The sequence below is a fragment of the Sinocyclocheilus grahami genome, unplaced genomic scaffold, assembly GCF_001515645.1.
Source record: "Sinocyclocheilus grahami isolate Dianchi unplaced genomic scaffold, SAMN03320097.WGS_v1.1 scaffold6.1, whole genome shotgun sequence".
NCBI lineage: Eukaryota > Metazoa > Chordata > Actinopteri > Cypriniformes > Cyprinidae > Sinocyclocheilus > Sinocyclocheilus grahami.
This window is the reverse complement of record NW_015505185.1, coordinates 2045750-2061213: the sequence shown is the minus strand read 5'-3', so window position 1 is coordinate 2061213 and position 15464 is coordinate 2045750. Positions and strand designations below refer to the sequence as shown.

The following is a 15464-nucleotide window of genomic DNA, read 5'->3' as shown; positions in this document are numbered from 1 at the left end:
AAATATGCATAATGATACTGAATAGAAAAAAATGTATGGAAAATGTGCAAATTGTTAACAACAGAAGAAATGTGATTTACAAGCCTAAAGAATTTAAAAAACACTATTCCAATTATTGAGTAGATCTATTTATGCCTAAAGACTCTATAATTGGATGCACAGCAGTCCAGGACCCTGTTCAGGATATAATTTTTGGGTTGTCACCCACCAGTTAAGAACTACTGTTTTGAAGCATTTAGTAAAAGCCCTGATCTTACCTTATAATGTAATTTCTTTACATAGGTACTCTGTTCATCAAGCAGAAGGTTGAGTTTGACTCACAGCGCCTTTCCATTTTGGTGGTGATTGAAGCCAGTGATAGTGGAACACCTCCGTTGACTGCCCTTACCACAGTTCAGGTGCATGTGTCTGATGTCAATGACAATGCCCCTGTATTCCACCAGACTGAGTACAGAGCCTCTGTATCTGAAGATGAAGTTCCTGGTTCAACCATCCTAACCCTGGAAGCAGTGGATGGGGACTTATCTAGGGACAACTGCGGGTTTGATTTCGCCATTGCCAGTGGAAACATTGGTAATGCCTTCCAAATCGAGAGCAGTGTTCGTTTCCTTGAGGGCCATGGATTTCAGACAGTTGGAATGCTGATATTAGTTGATAAGCTTGACTTTGAGAGTGCGAATGGCTACAATCTCACAATTGTGGTCTCAGATCGCGGCATACCACAACGAAGCTCAAGTGTTCCAGTTTTAATCACTGTAATGGACACCAATGATAACCCTCCATCCTTCAGTAGGGCTGAGTACAACGTTATTGTCAATGAAGGGGCAGAAACGGGAAAAGAAATACTTCAACTTTTTGCAGTAGACCCTGACTCAACATCTAATGGAGAGGTTCAATACTCAATCAGTTCTGGAGACGAGTCTGAGCTCTTTTCTATTGATCGCTGGACTGGGTCCCTTCGTCTGCGGAGGTCTCTTGATAGTGAGAAGCAGTCCTCTCGTGTGTTCATCATTCAGGCCTCAGACGGTCAGGGCCACTTCGCTCTTGCTCCTGTAACTGTCGAGGTCAAGAACATCAATAATAACAGGCCTTACTTCCCTCTTAAATCACTCACAGCAAGCATTCGTGAAAACCAGCCCCAAAATGCTCTAGTTACCATACTACATGCCATTGATCATGACAAAGGAGCATATGGAGAATTGAGATATTTCCTCATGTATAATTCCGGCAACGGTAAAGATTCCTTCCTAGTGAACCAAACCTCCGGTGAGGTGCGAACCCGCTTTACATTCGACTTCGAGAAAGTAAACGCTTTCAATTTTATTGCTATCGCAATGGATGCAGGCAACTACTCGGCCACAGTCACAGTTCAAGTCTTTGTGACTGGTGAAGATGAGTACGACCCGGTTTTCACTAACTCAGATTTCGCCTTCCATGTACCTGAGGGTGCCAAGAAAGGGCAAAGCATCGGGCAAGTAAATGCTAATGATGAGGATGGAGGGGTGGACGGCATTGTCCTATACACACTCGCAAACAGTTCGCCTTACTTTGAGGTCAACACGTCTACAGGAGTGATATCCCTCAAGATGGATGCATATCATCGACATACAAGCCGGTCCAAAAGAGAGACACGTCAGATGACATTGGATGTTACTGCTCACAGTCCTTTGGAGATTTCCCGAAAAGCTTCTGCCCAGGTCACAATTGATGTCACTCATACATCCTTCGGCTTGAACACAGACATGAATGTGGTACTTGCCAGTGCTATAACAGCTTCCTTGGCAGCCATTGTGTTCCTGATCATAGTTGTTGTGGTGATATTCCTCTTAAGATCCCAAAGGTACAAAGAACAAGAGGCCTGTGCCAGAATAGTATCCCACGGTACCGTTCTGGAGAGTCTTGAAGAATCGAAAGTACCAGGGGGTGATAAGCTGTATCATCCGACTCTTCCTGGGTATGCAACAGACCAAACTGGGAGTGGAGGAGGTACCTACGCACGAGGTGGGTCTCTTGACCCATCTCACTCCAGTGGACGTGGTTCTGCCGAAGCGGAAGCAGCAGAAGATGATGAGATCCGGATGATTAATGAGTATCCTCAAGTTTCCAGCATCTCCTCCTCCATGCAGGAGCACATAGCTGCTCGTGGGCCCGATTCTGGTATCCAGCAAGATGCAGACCAGCTATCTGACATTTCCTGTGAGCCGGGGATGGATGCAAATCAATGGTTTAAAGGGAAAAAACTGGGAAGTTTAAGTGGGACACTACCATCAAGCCAGTTGCCAACTTATCGGGATGAAGGAGGTGGTTATCTTGGGGTTGGAAGAGGGCTTAAAATCTCGCATCCGAAAGATTATGCTTTCCCGGAGGATGGTAAGCCTGTTGTAGATGGTTCTCTTACAGCTATTGTGGCTAGTGATGAGGAACTGAGGGGAAGCTACAACTGGGACTACCTCCTCGATTGGTGCCCTCAATTTCAGCCTCTGGCTAATGTCTTTACAGAAATTGCCAGATTGAAAGATGAGAATGCGCCACCTAACCCTCGGCGGCCGTTTCATCCCAAAGCAAAGACAGATCCCAAGCCCAGAATTGACCCTCCTCCCCTTATTACCTCTGTAGCACATCCAGGGGCCAAAACGGTTTTGCCGAAACCTGCTGTAGGCCGAACATTTCCACACCTGTCCTCATTGCGCCGATCTCCCATTGACCGTGATGGCACTGTTTCCTCAATAGCCATGTCTCCGAGTTTTTCTCCATCACTTTCGCCACTTGCTGCCCATTCCCCAGGCATTGCTCCCTTTGGAGGTCACTCGTCCGCCATTATGGGTACAAATGAGCACTCCTTAGAACATGAGGAGACAGAACTGAGGATTTAATGCTGTCTAAGGAGAGCTCACCAGAAAGCATTACCACCTGCTCAGGTACTCTAAAAATGCCTCTCCTCTGGCATAGCCCTCAATATCATGTTGTATGTAATGTTGCCCCACTGGCTGGCCAGAGGTTTCAGAAAGCGGTGCTTTTGTCACCCTTCTTTAGACTTACAGACTTGAGTTGTTTTATAATGCTGTTCCAACGATCCTGAAGATCAAATGACAATTTTCTTAGCCCAGTATTTGCACATTTTAAAGGACAGTTATGTTTGATGTCAATGTTTTGTAAGAAAAAACACTTTTTGTATTTTATATTTTTGTACTGATGTTTTTTGTTTAAAAAGAATGACATATGTCAAGCGGTTGCTATAACCTGTGATTTTATTGACATACATTTATATTTGTATATATGTGGCCGTAACAGTATGTTTGTTATCAGAGCTTGTTTTAGTTTATTAACAGTTGCCATTCTAAAGTGTTCTAAGTATGTTCAGTATTAAGCTCTTAAATATTTGGGGAATATGTTTTTCTGTTAGTATTTATATAAAAACAGTAAAAAAAAAAAATAAAAAAAAATGTACAGCATCTGCAAAAATGCCAATGTACACAGTCTTTGAAGTTTTTGCTGCAGACCCCAGTGATCATATTGATTTCTACATGCTGCTTCCCCTCCCTTAGCTTGACTAATGGGAACACAGTTGTAGCTTATGAAACTAAAAATACAAAAAAAAATGTTTTTCCCCATTTTGTGAGGATTATAAAATCAAGCACCAAGTTGATACTTAATTAGCTAAGACAAGCTATCTGTGCCAGGAATTTTGTAAAACTGCAAAGAAATAACAGTAACAGAAATGGAAAATATTGTCATGGCAGCAATGTAACTGGAAATAATGTATTGTCCTTGCTATACTCATGTTTGTTATCAAGTCTTTCTTTGAACACAGAGTCTAACACAAATATTCTCAAGGCCAGTGGAAATCGTTATCATGTTGTTGATACAATATATAGGCTAATAACCTGATAACTACAATGTTTGTTTTCTTTTGTTTTTTGTCATAGGCTTAGACTGATCATTTTTACTGGATGTTTATGTTTGAATAAATACATCAAGCTATCCAATATTATACTTAATTCGACCAAAAGAAAGATTCATTTAAAACTCCACTACTCCCTAATCAATGTACTGACATTTATAGGTACATTTTTGTAGCATCTTTCAATCATTACTCAAAACAATTGGTAAATGTAGCTAATTATACCATAAAATGCTGGATTGCTTTGCTTTGTGTATGTAAATGAGACCCATATTTGTTGAAAAGCACTGGTGATTTGATTTCAGTTATGTATTTTTTCCTACAATGTACAGTTTGTACAATTTCAAACTAAATAATGGCAGCATTGAACATTCTTCTAGCAAGATTGTGAAACATATTTTTGTAAATTATTTTCTAACTTTGAAAATTATTGTAAATATTGCCATTTGACCATACTTCATTTCTGTGCTAAAAATTCTACTAGGGTTTTTTTCTAGACATTTTTTTTTCTCAGAATCTTTTTGTCAACATATTTTGATGTTCATTGAAAGGCTCAACTTATCATTTTGAAAATCCACAGTGCCTATTGAAGAAAATCATGATTGTGTTTATAAATGATTGTTAATTTTTTTCTTTGTTCAGATTCTCAAGGTCACAGAAGAATTTCAGTGTTTCCTAAGGATACAAAATCTCTCTTCTTGTTAAAGTATCCTATATTTATGGCAGATACTTCACTTTTGTACACAAACAATTCCTCACTCGTAACTGTGAACGTGTTATATTTGTGCTGCCTTGAAAGAAAATAAATAATGTTCAGTTTTTCTGTGTTCATTTAAAAAGTTTCTCATGATGTTCAAGTCACTGTTCAGTTATAGGTGAAGGAAATCTGTTTACATTACTTTTGAATAGCACTGTGGTCCAAAAAATTGGCCAGCCATTTGTCTTACCTTTGTACCCAGTATAATCCAAAGGGCATTGATATAAGTGGTGGTGTTTTATTGTAAATAATGATCAGAAAACACTGAATTTTGTTCAGTTTCCACCTTAATCCTTTGAAACATACTTTTTATATACTTGACAAAGTGCCTGATTAAAATGTATTTCCAAATAATGAGCCTTTTTTTTATTATATGTATACGTATTCTGTGTTAATAGGGTTTACATGTTCTTTTAGATCTAAAACAATACATTATATGAACTGCACGGGAAATTTTAACTGTTTTTCAACTATAAATCTTCACAAATATTTTTTTTCACCGGGTGTATTGTGTAGAACATTACATTCTCTCTCAGTTGTCCTACTAAAATGAAAAGTGTTTCATTTTTACTCTACATACAGTTGCAGAAATGGCCTCTATTTTAGCCTTTAAGGATGTTCATGTAATTGTAGTCCTGTCATCTACTGTAGTTTTAACACGGAGAGTCAAAGTGACGAACTGAACTCCAAATAGAATCCAGATGTACAGCCAGATATGGGAGAAATATTGATGTAGATTTACTGTTAGTATGTCAAATGAAAATATGTGTGATTCCCCCTTGAATAAAATAAATACTTTACATATGGGATAGCTAATATGTGGTTCATGAATGAAACTGCAGGCATACAAAGACCACAGAATCCTAGTTTAGCTAATGTTTATGTATTTCCATCAGGTCTCAAAGCTCATGCACAGATTGATGAGGGAAAAAAATATGTCTTCCCACCTGTCCTGCAGAGGAAGTACCAGATAATTCGTCTCTTCCAACCTGTCTCTGTAGAGAGCAAAGACATACAGCACACTAGATACAGTATCTCTGGCAGCCGGTGCCTTATAATTAATTCTTTAAAAAGCCAAAAAATAAGGTTTTAAATCATAGAGCCTGTAACACATTCCAAAAAATGGGGCAGTAACAAACCTTGCCACACAAGGGGAAGAATTTAGTCATTATTCATCCATACTCAGACCTTAATGATTTGTGGATCTTTCAGAACATATCATTAAAGCCATGCCATAGACAGCTTGGATTACAGGACATGTCATACACTGTGTTTATGAAGACTTGCCTGTGAGTGTTGCCATGGAGACACAAAGAACCGTCTAGCATTTAACCACAAAATATTTTGACTCACTGAAACTAGTTGTTGAATGTGGGTTTGACTAAAACATTTAAACTGAAGGACATTCGTTGGACTAAAACATTATTAAAGCCTACCTCACAACATTTCTACGTAAATATGCGCTAGCTAGAGGGACGTATTTGACCTTGCTGCTGATTTAGCTTCTCCCGCATGTGCAGTGGGAACTTCTTGAGAAGCTACATCAAATTGAAAGAACGTGAGTCAGTTCAAAGAATTTATATATACAAGACGGTGCACGTTACTTATGAATGGGAGAAAGCGCAATCTTCTAGAAAAGCCAATGGCTAATTGGTAAAATCATTGTGTCACTTTAAAGGTGCAGTAGGAGATCTTGGAAAATGCTAACTTTAGCCTGATAGCACTGAAAGCGAATGTCCCACCCTCCCTTCAAAGCCACACCCCTGAACGCATACGCACACTAGATGACCAGAGACAACATTACTACAATAAATCATGTGTCATTGACCGGTAAGAAAACTTTATAGCACAGTTAGTAAAAGTATTACAATACCAGGAAGGAAGATCAGGTTGTTGATATTTGTCTGACATTCTTGCTCTGTCTGCACAGCGACAGACAGGTAGGAAAGCCAATTAAAATGCTCGGACCGAGCGTTTTGATTGGACGAACATTTCTTGGTCCTACACCTTCCACAGGATATATAAATACATTTAGACCACTTAACTTAATGATTGCTATCGGGATATGAAGAGACTTTCAACCGGCACAACAAAAAATGTTTCTGAAGACAATCACCTATTGCAACTTTAAGCTCTGGTTGCTTTATATCAGCGTTGAGAGACGTGCGCTTAAAGGGATAGTTCACCCAAAAATTAAAATTAGCCCATTATTTACTCACCCTCAAGCCATCTTAGGCATATGACTTCCTTCTTTCAGATGAATCCAATCGGAGTTATATTAAAAATTGTCTTTGATCTTCCAAGCTGTTTAATGGCAGTCAGCGGGTGTTGCAGTTCATCAGTCCAAAAGAAGTGAAATAAAGTGCATCCATCCATAATAAAAATTGCCTCACATGGCTAAGGTTGCGCAACTTGCGCCGCTCAGAAGTGACGAACGCGGAAGCGCAGCGGAGAGATCAAAACAAAACAACGGTCACTTATTAGAAGTACAAAATGAGGATTTGTAAAGAAGAATGTCGGAGGATTTTGATATAAGCCAAGAGGAGACTGGTTTTCCTTGGCTAAAGTAAGGAAACTTTGCTTCCTTTGCTCCTGTTAACAAACGTTGGTTTTCACGAGACTCACCGGCGCATGCGTAATGCTGACCTCATATGTCATCCGGCCGGAGCTGCTTCCCTGTAGGACTGTTGGCGCAAGCTACATTAAAGTGATTATTACATTTTGAATTTGGATATTTTTCTTACAAAAACGCATCGATTCGCTACAAGAGGCCTTTGTTCACCCCCCCCGGAGCCGTGTGAGACACTTTTTTATGGATTTTTTTTGGACTGATGCATGCAACACCTGCTGAGTGGCATTAAACAGCTTGAAAGATCAAAGACAATTTTTTTATATAACTCCGACTTTAAAGGTGCAGTAGGAGATCTTGGAAAATGCTAACTTTAGCCTGATAGCACTGAAAGCGAATGTCCCACCCTCCCTTCAAAGCCACACCCCTGAACGCATACGCACACTAGATGACCAGAGACAACATTACTACAATAAATCATGTGTCATTGACCGGTAAGAAAACTTTATAGCACAGTTAGTAAAAGTATTACAATACCAGGAAGGAAGATCAGGTTGTTGATATTTGTCTGACATTCTTGCTCTGTCTGCACAGCGACAGACAGGTAGGAAAGCCAATTAAAATGCTCGGACCGAGCGTTTTGATTGGACGAACATTTCTTGGTCCTACACCTTCCACAGGATATATAAATACATTTAGACCACTTAACTTAATGATTGCTATCGGGATATGAAGAGACTTTCAACCGGCACAACAAAAAATGTTTCTGAAGACAATCACCTATTGCAACTTTAAGCTCTGGTTGCTTTATATCAGCGTTGAGAGACGTGCGCTTAAAGGGATAGTTCACCCAAAAATTAAAATTAGCCCATTATTTACTCACCCTCAAGCCATCTTAGGCATATGACTTCCTTCTTTCAGATGAATCCAATCGGAGTTATATTAAAAATTGTCTTTGATCTTCCAAGCTGTTTAATGGCAGTCAGCGGGTGTTGCAGTTCATCAGTCCAAAAGAAGTGAAATAAAGTGCATCCATCCATAATAAAAATTGCCTCACATGGCTAAGGTTGCGCAACTTGCGCCGCTCAGAAGTGACGAACGCGGAAGCGCAGCGGAGAGATCAAAACAAAACAACGGTCACTTATTAGAAGTACAAAATGAGGATTTGTAAAGAAGAATGTCGGAGGATTTTGATATAAGCCAAGAGGAGACTGGTTTTCCTTGGCTAAAGTAAGGAAACTTTGCTTCCTTTGCTCCTGTTAACAAACGTTGGTTTTCACGAGACTCACCGGCGCATGCGTAATGCTGACCTCATATGTCATCCGGCCGGAGCTGCTTCCCTGTAGGACTGTTGGCGCAAGCTACATTAAAGTGATTATTACATTTTGAATTTGGATATTTTTCTTACAAAAACGCATCGATTCGCTACAAGAGGCCTTTGTTCACCCCCCCCGGAGCCGTGTGAGACACTTTTTTATGGATTTTTTTTGGACTGATGCATGCAACACCTGCTGAGTGGCATTAAACAGCTTGAAAGATCAAAGACAATTTTTTATATAACTCCGACTGGATTCGTCTGAAAGAAGAAAGTCATATACACCTAGGATGACTTGAGGGCGAGTAATTTGTGGGCTAATTTTCATTTTTGGGTGAACTAACCCTTTAAGTAAGGAGAAGCATTTAATTTACTTGTGGACAGCGCCGAACCTGCATTTTGTGAGGACCCAGATAACGCACGTACGTCTGCAAGATGTCTGTTAAAGATCACTTGATCTGGAAAGCCACTGCTGTGTACAAACATCTGACAGACGTCTTTCAGATGTCAGTTTTACGTACATTCTAAATCATAAATATCTTAAAGACATCTAATAAACATCTATTTGACATCTAATAGGAAACGTCCTATTAGATGTATTGCAGATGAGCAAACACTCTAAAAAATATGTCTTGCAGATGTAAATGCAGACATCAAATAGACGTCTCTGTGATGTACGTGTGCTATCAGGGGATACAACATTTGCTTGCTCTGTGCAAACTCAAATCCACTGCTGTTGTCAGCAAACGAGGTATGAATATTTACTGATGTAAACTATTACAAAAATCTATCATGCTTCAGCCAGCACAGCACTTTAGACTAGTCTTTATTTCATTTCGTTTGAAAGTTCATTGAGGCTTTTTGGTGAAGGTCAATGAGGATTAATTTGTTCCTATTACATAAGAGGGTGATCGAGAGTCCTTCTCATTTATTGGAACATCAGCTAATTCACATGCAAGATGTTTTGTGGAAATTCAGTTTGACGTATTTTTTTATGTCTGTTGGAAAGCGCACAGTTGGAGAGCTTGTATTTTTTTCACACCAGTTTCTGTTGTTGACACACTCTTTGTGTTTGCTGAAGCTAAACACCACTGTCAAAGCACTCAGGTCATGTGGACTGTATTTCTGGACACAACAACTCTCATTTGAAAGCAAAATAGACTGTGAATAACTGTGTTAGTTAATGGCAAGGCTTTTGATGATGCATCATCAATTTTGTTAAATGTTTGTGTATGGCGTCTGACATTTTTCGCTTTGATGAGGTCAGTTTGTTGTGTCTGCATGGGTCAATATGGAGACACATTAAGCTTTGTTGTGATGGTGCCTCTTAGAACAACTGGTCTGAGACTAATTTATTCTGACATACTGCTTTGATGGCTTTAAAAAGTCTTGTGGCCCTTCATAACAAAGTTAGCTTGAAAAGTAACCTTTTAGTCAACCTTTCCAAGGGGTTCGCCGGCTTTCTTCGCTGGGTAGGCCTGGCATGGGTTTTGAAAATGTAATGACAATAACGACTGTTGAATTTAATGATTTTAGCAGAAGGAGAAGAAAAAGAGAGTCTATTTTGCCCTTTGTCTAAAGGGTTCTTTCATAACGATGCCGACTAAGCTTGGCAGACCCACAAAGATGAATATTTCTAGTCGCCAAGGGCCCCATAATGTGCTTTCTTTAAATATTGTCTAGATTTCCATCCATCAGATTGCAGCCCAGTCACTTTAGGCCTATGAAAGAGAGCTTAAATGTCAAAATGAGACTTCATATACACTTTTACATCTGTCATGTGAAGTGGATTCATTGTGGGGTGCGGTTTCAAATATTAGCCCCGCCCACTTCCGTATTTAAGCAATCCTCAGAGATACAAAGGCCTTTACAACCTCCAGAGGGCCTTTTGTCTTTCCTTCTGTCTTTTTGAGTGAGTTTTGTTTTTTCCTGATTTGCTTTCCAAAGTCTTGCCAGGCTACTTGCGTGACTAGAGGGAGCGAAAAAAGTGAGTCTTCAAAACCCATTGGCACGCGATCCCTAATCTATTTTTGGAGCACGCTCCTTTTTTCTCTCAACTTTAGACACACACGAAAAAAAAAAACAGCCAGGGGAAGAGAGCCAATTGTAGGGTTGAAGGGGTCTGGTTCTCATTTCAGGCCGCCCTGCTTCCCTGTCTTGCCCTGCCAGATTGAGAACCACTGCAGTGAGGAGAGAGAGGCAAGCAGGCGGGCGGCTCGGGAGGTGAGCAACTGGGGCCCGGGCTCTAGGCCTGCCACTCAGACACTGTCACTTAGCAACCACCTGCGGCTGGTTCTCATTAGTGGCTCCAGCTGCTTGTATTTCAGACTTCCACGCTTTGCTGTATTTTGATTCATTTCTTTTCTCTCTTTTAAAGGAAAGGAGTTTGCCATGATGAAAATATGATGCTTGGTGTGCCTCAATCACTCGCAATTCATTTTCATTAACTAGAGTCTGGCGTGGCTACTGGGTCCAAAGCTGACAAGGGCTAATTGATGACAATACTTATGATTTTGAACTCATGGACACTATTCTGCGGTCAAGTATAGTCATCTAGCATATTTTCTCAGTTTGACTCAATGAGAAATTGAAAACAGTGCAGATTATGTTGAATGAAAAAAACAGTGTAAGATCTTTTAGAGGTCACTGTTTCTTTGTGTGTTTGAAGTAAACAACAGTTTTTGATAAAGCACTTGAATGACCGAGCAAAGGCATATTTGTGAGTCGGAAACTCTGAATTGTAGAAGATTCATGAAGTGGATGGAGTGTGTCGATTTGAAACACTGTGGAAACACTGATCTATAAAATAGGTAATATTATATATCTAAAATCTATATATAGAGCTTACTGGGCAAAAAGCAAATCTATAGTGAATTATAATAAATTATTTTGCAAGCTTATTTTAATTTTACATGCTGTATATTCAAGTCGTGATGTACGAAACACCTGATAAGGACAATTCACACTGCGACAACTTCTATGTCATGTTTCTGAATTGATATGTTCTCGTAATATTAAATGCTTAACTAAGAGGTACAAGTGTTTCCCACTTATTTATTTATTGACTAATTAGCCTTGAGAATGGTGTACCTACGACATTTACCAGCAGGGGTTAAATGCACCGTGCTAGCCAGCCAAACCAGTAGATTAAAAGTGCAAAAACACCACAAATCACCACTCTCAATGTGCTGTAGTAGGAAACCATGGTCTAAAACATCCACACACTGTGATTTTAATGTAAGGAAGTGCACCGTTTTTGAGGCCTAGAGGAGATAAAAATGATGCATACAAAATATATACACATCAAGTTTGTTTGTGCTAGTAGTACATGTCCACCTGGTTCATGTACTCTGCTAATGCTAATGAACTTGTTTTTAATCTAGTCTGGGATGTATTTTATTTTGCATTTGTTAAATTCATGGTTACCTTCATCTACCTAGTCTGGTTTATTTCTACTTATAGTGACAGATGAGCTTGCACCAAAGTAGAGTCTGAAAGTAGAGTAAGCAGCCTCTGACGTACACACAAAAAAAGGAAATGTTTTCAACATACTTTTAAAAAATGTACAAAGTTTTAAAAAGTTGATTGAGTGTGCTATCCACTACAGTACTATCTGGTTAATGACATTTTAATATTTGTGTTTAGCACTGTTTTTTTCACCCACCATCCACCATGACTCTTTCAGAACAGACCTGTGACCCATTTTTAGGTTGTTGAGAACCACTATGCTGAATGATAGAAACCACTACTCAGTTTTCTTATATGGCAAAAATTAACTTTTCAAATGTGTTTCCTTTCATAAACACACTTTAGGTTCAGTTAAGGTGCTCTCTGATGACTTGTAAAAACGTTTGCTTGATTAACTTGATTAAGTTGCAGCAACTGGTAGGCTACGTGTGGCGAGCCGCTAAGGCTGCGCTGCATATATCAGCAATCGGCATAATACAAAAACAAATCACTGGGTGGAATAATAAACTTTACAGCCCTGTACTTACCTGTATGTCCCCAGTGGACCATTTATATATTATGTATAATTTCTAAAATTATACATATGATTATATATATATATAAATATGAACCCCTTTTTTTGTCACATTGTTATTCTTGAGCAGATACTGTGTTGATCTAACCTTGCTAGTGCAAGACTGGGCTATTTTCCTTAGTTCTATATCTCCATGGGACTCTGGGTCTCAAACTGGATCAGAGCTTTGGGTTGGAGAGAGAGAGTGAGATTGATGGAGTGAATGCGGATGGCTTCCAGTCCCTTGGTGATGTGGAGAGAGGAGAGAAAACGGGAGAATGATTGTTTTGTTCTCTCTTCAGAGAAAGTGCTGCTTCAAACAGTCTAAACAGAGAGAAAAGAGGACATTAAACACTCTGATATCCCAGCTACTCCACTGGACAGCTGGTCATGTGACTCAGCAGACAACTTAATCCAGCCGCTCTCTAGCAAGACTGGAAGTAATCTAAATATGAATTTTCACAGAATAGGCCTTTTTATTCCTGTTGCTGCCTTTTCCATGTGGTTATCGTCACATTGGCCTCCCAAAAGATAAAAAACAGGTCCAAAAATAGCAAACTACTTTTTTCCCCCTCTCACTGCTGTATGTAATAAATCACAGATGTAATTCTATAACTTCTAACCTAAGCAAATAGATAGATGAAGATGGTAATTCATACAATGTTGACCAATATCTCTAGCTACTTGTTGGTTAAAAATATTGATAATTTCGATCAATTTTCACTTAGTTGAAATGCTTGCAGACAAAATTTCTCATTATATAATATCTCATCTGGTCCTTTTCAATAGTTTTGTGAGCTATTAATGCCCTGCATCAGGTGATAAAATGATATAATAAAAAGAGCTTATAATTATATTATATTATATATTACTTTTTAACAATATGTTGCATTTTGTCTTGTTTTTTTTCTATTAATTCTTTTAATCCAACATATATACAGTATATCACTGATAACAAATGATCCTTATTAACTCGTGTTTGTTTTGATAAACAGGAATGTTCATTATGGAAATTCTATTTTTCCAGGGTGTGACTGAGCAATTATTCTGGGCTCCCTGTGAAAATGCCGCTACAAAGAGAAACAACAGTGGAAAATTAAGAACAATGCCAGAATCTCACTTGGACTGGTAATAAAATAAGGTAAGCCAAGTTTAACTTTTTTTTAATCTCAGTCAGACTATTGAACACTGTCAGGAATTACTCTAGAGTGCTGTGCAAGTCAAAAAAGCAGGGAAAACAGGAGTTTCGTACTAAAATACACCATTTCAGAGGAGCAGCGGCTTACCAAGACTCTCAGAAATGACTATTATTGCTTATTCTTAGGTTAATGATTTGTTTTAAACTCCTTAAAGGGATACTCCACCCCAAAATGAAAATTTTGTCATTAATCATTTACCCCCATGTCGTTCCAAACCAGTAAAAGCTTTGTTCGTCTTCGGAACTCAATTTAAGATTTTTTGGATGAAAACCGGGAGGGTTGTGGGTGTCCGATTGCCTGCCAAGTAAATTACACTGTCAAGGTCCAGAAAAGTATGAAAGACATCTTCAGAATAGTCCATCTGCCATCAGTGGTTCAACCGTAACGTTATGAAGCGACGAGATCCTTGTGTCGCGGCTGACACAGAAGAGCGTGCGCTGCTTGCGTTTAGTGGATATTCTCCAAAATGGTGCTACGGTGATGCGGAGAGACACAGAGGAGACGAATTGTTGAATAAAGTTCTTCGCGTACAAAAAGTATTCTCGTCGCTTCATAACGTTACGGTTGAACCACTGATGGCAGATGGACTATTCTGACGATGTCTTTCATACTTTTCTGGACCTTGACAGTGTAATTTACTTGGCAGGCAATCAGACACCCACAAGCCTCCCGGTTTTCTAAAATATCTTAAATTGTGTTCCGAAGACGAACGAAGCTTTTACAGGTTTGGAACGACATGGGGGTAAGTGATTAATGACAAAATTTTCATTTTGGGGTGGAGTATCCCTTTAACTTAAGTATTGAATTTTGTTACTTAAATTTCCTTGGAATTTTGTTTTATGAACATGAATGATACCTCAAATTGTGCAGCTTATTGAGAAATTATTTTAATATTGAATTTAATTAAATTCAGTTTTTTTTATATGATGAATGATAAAAGTACCAAAATTGACTCCAAGGGATGACAAGACCTCAGAACACCTTAGCAACAACCTTGCAACCATGTAAAACATCCTAGGATTGTGGCCACAAATTTTGTACAGGCACACCTGACCCCTACAATGCTTCGTGAGATTTTTCTGCTGCTAATTAAAAGAATTTATTTTGCACCTCTGATTGCATCTCTTTAAATCTTAATGAGGCCATCAGATACTCTGCGCTCTTAAGCATTGCCTGTCAAAACTGATCGCTTTCATGAATAAAGGCACATTTCAGCTGAAACATGCCCTGGGGTGTTTTTTTCTGCACTCATGTGAAAGTCATAAAACAGGTTACTCGACTCCCGACTGTTTTATTATTAAATTCACAAGTGAAAATTTAAACGGTTTTGCGATAAAGTGAAAGGGAAAAAAATACATTAACCCTTCAAGAAAATAAATCTGCTACGACTTCACAGTATAGCAGCTGGAGCAAAGCCAACGTTTAATGACATTTTAAAAGCAATACAGACATGGAGGTTAGAATAGCGCTAAAATCAAGGGCTTAAAAGAGAACTCTTTTATCCACGGTGGCTAACAATTAATATGATTATAAATCGGCTCAGTAACAGCATAGAAGCAATAACTTGGTTACAGGCAGGGTGGGCTGAACTTAAGAAAGGTGTTAGTGAAGAGAGACGCCAACTGTGATTGCTCTTTGGAAAGGCCCTGTGAGAGAAATCCCATGGAGTCAGAAGACTAAATTGTGGAATCGCTCAGCCAAC

General features: G+C 39.1%; 1 protein-coding gene across 1 annotated transcript in view; it reads left to right on the top strand.

Annotated features, from left to right (window-relative positions):
• The window catches only part of dchs1a (dachsous cadherin-related 1a), a 120582-nt gene extending 117447 nt beyond the window's left edge, over window positions 1-3135 (top strand). Inside the window, exon 21 of the mRNA XM_016274977.1 lies at window positions 283-3135. Coding sequence (XP_016130463.1) covers window positions 283-2873 — 2591 coding nt within the window. The 3' untranslated portion in view covers window positions 2874-3135. The remainder of the gene's footprint in view (window positions 1-282) is intronic.
• Window positions 3136-15464: the final 12329 nt, after the last annotated feature.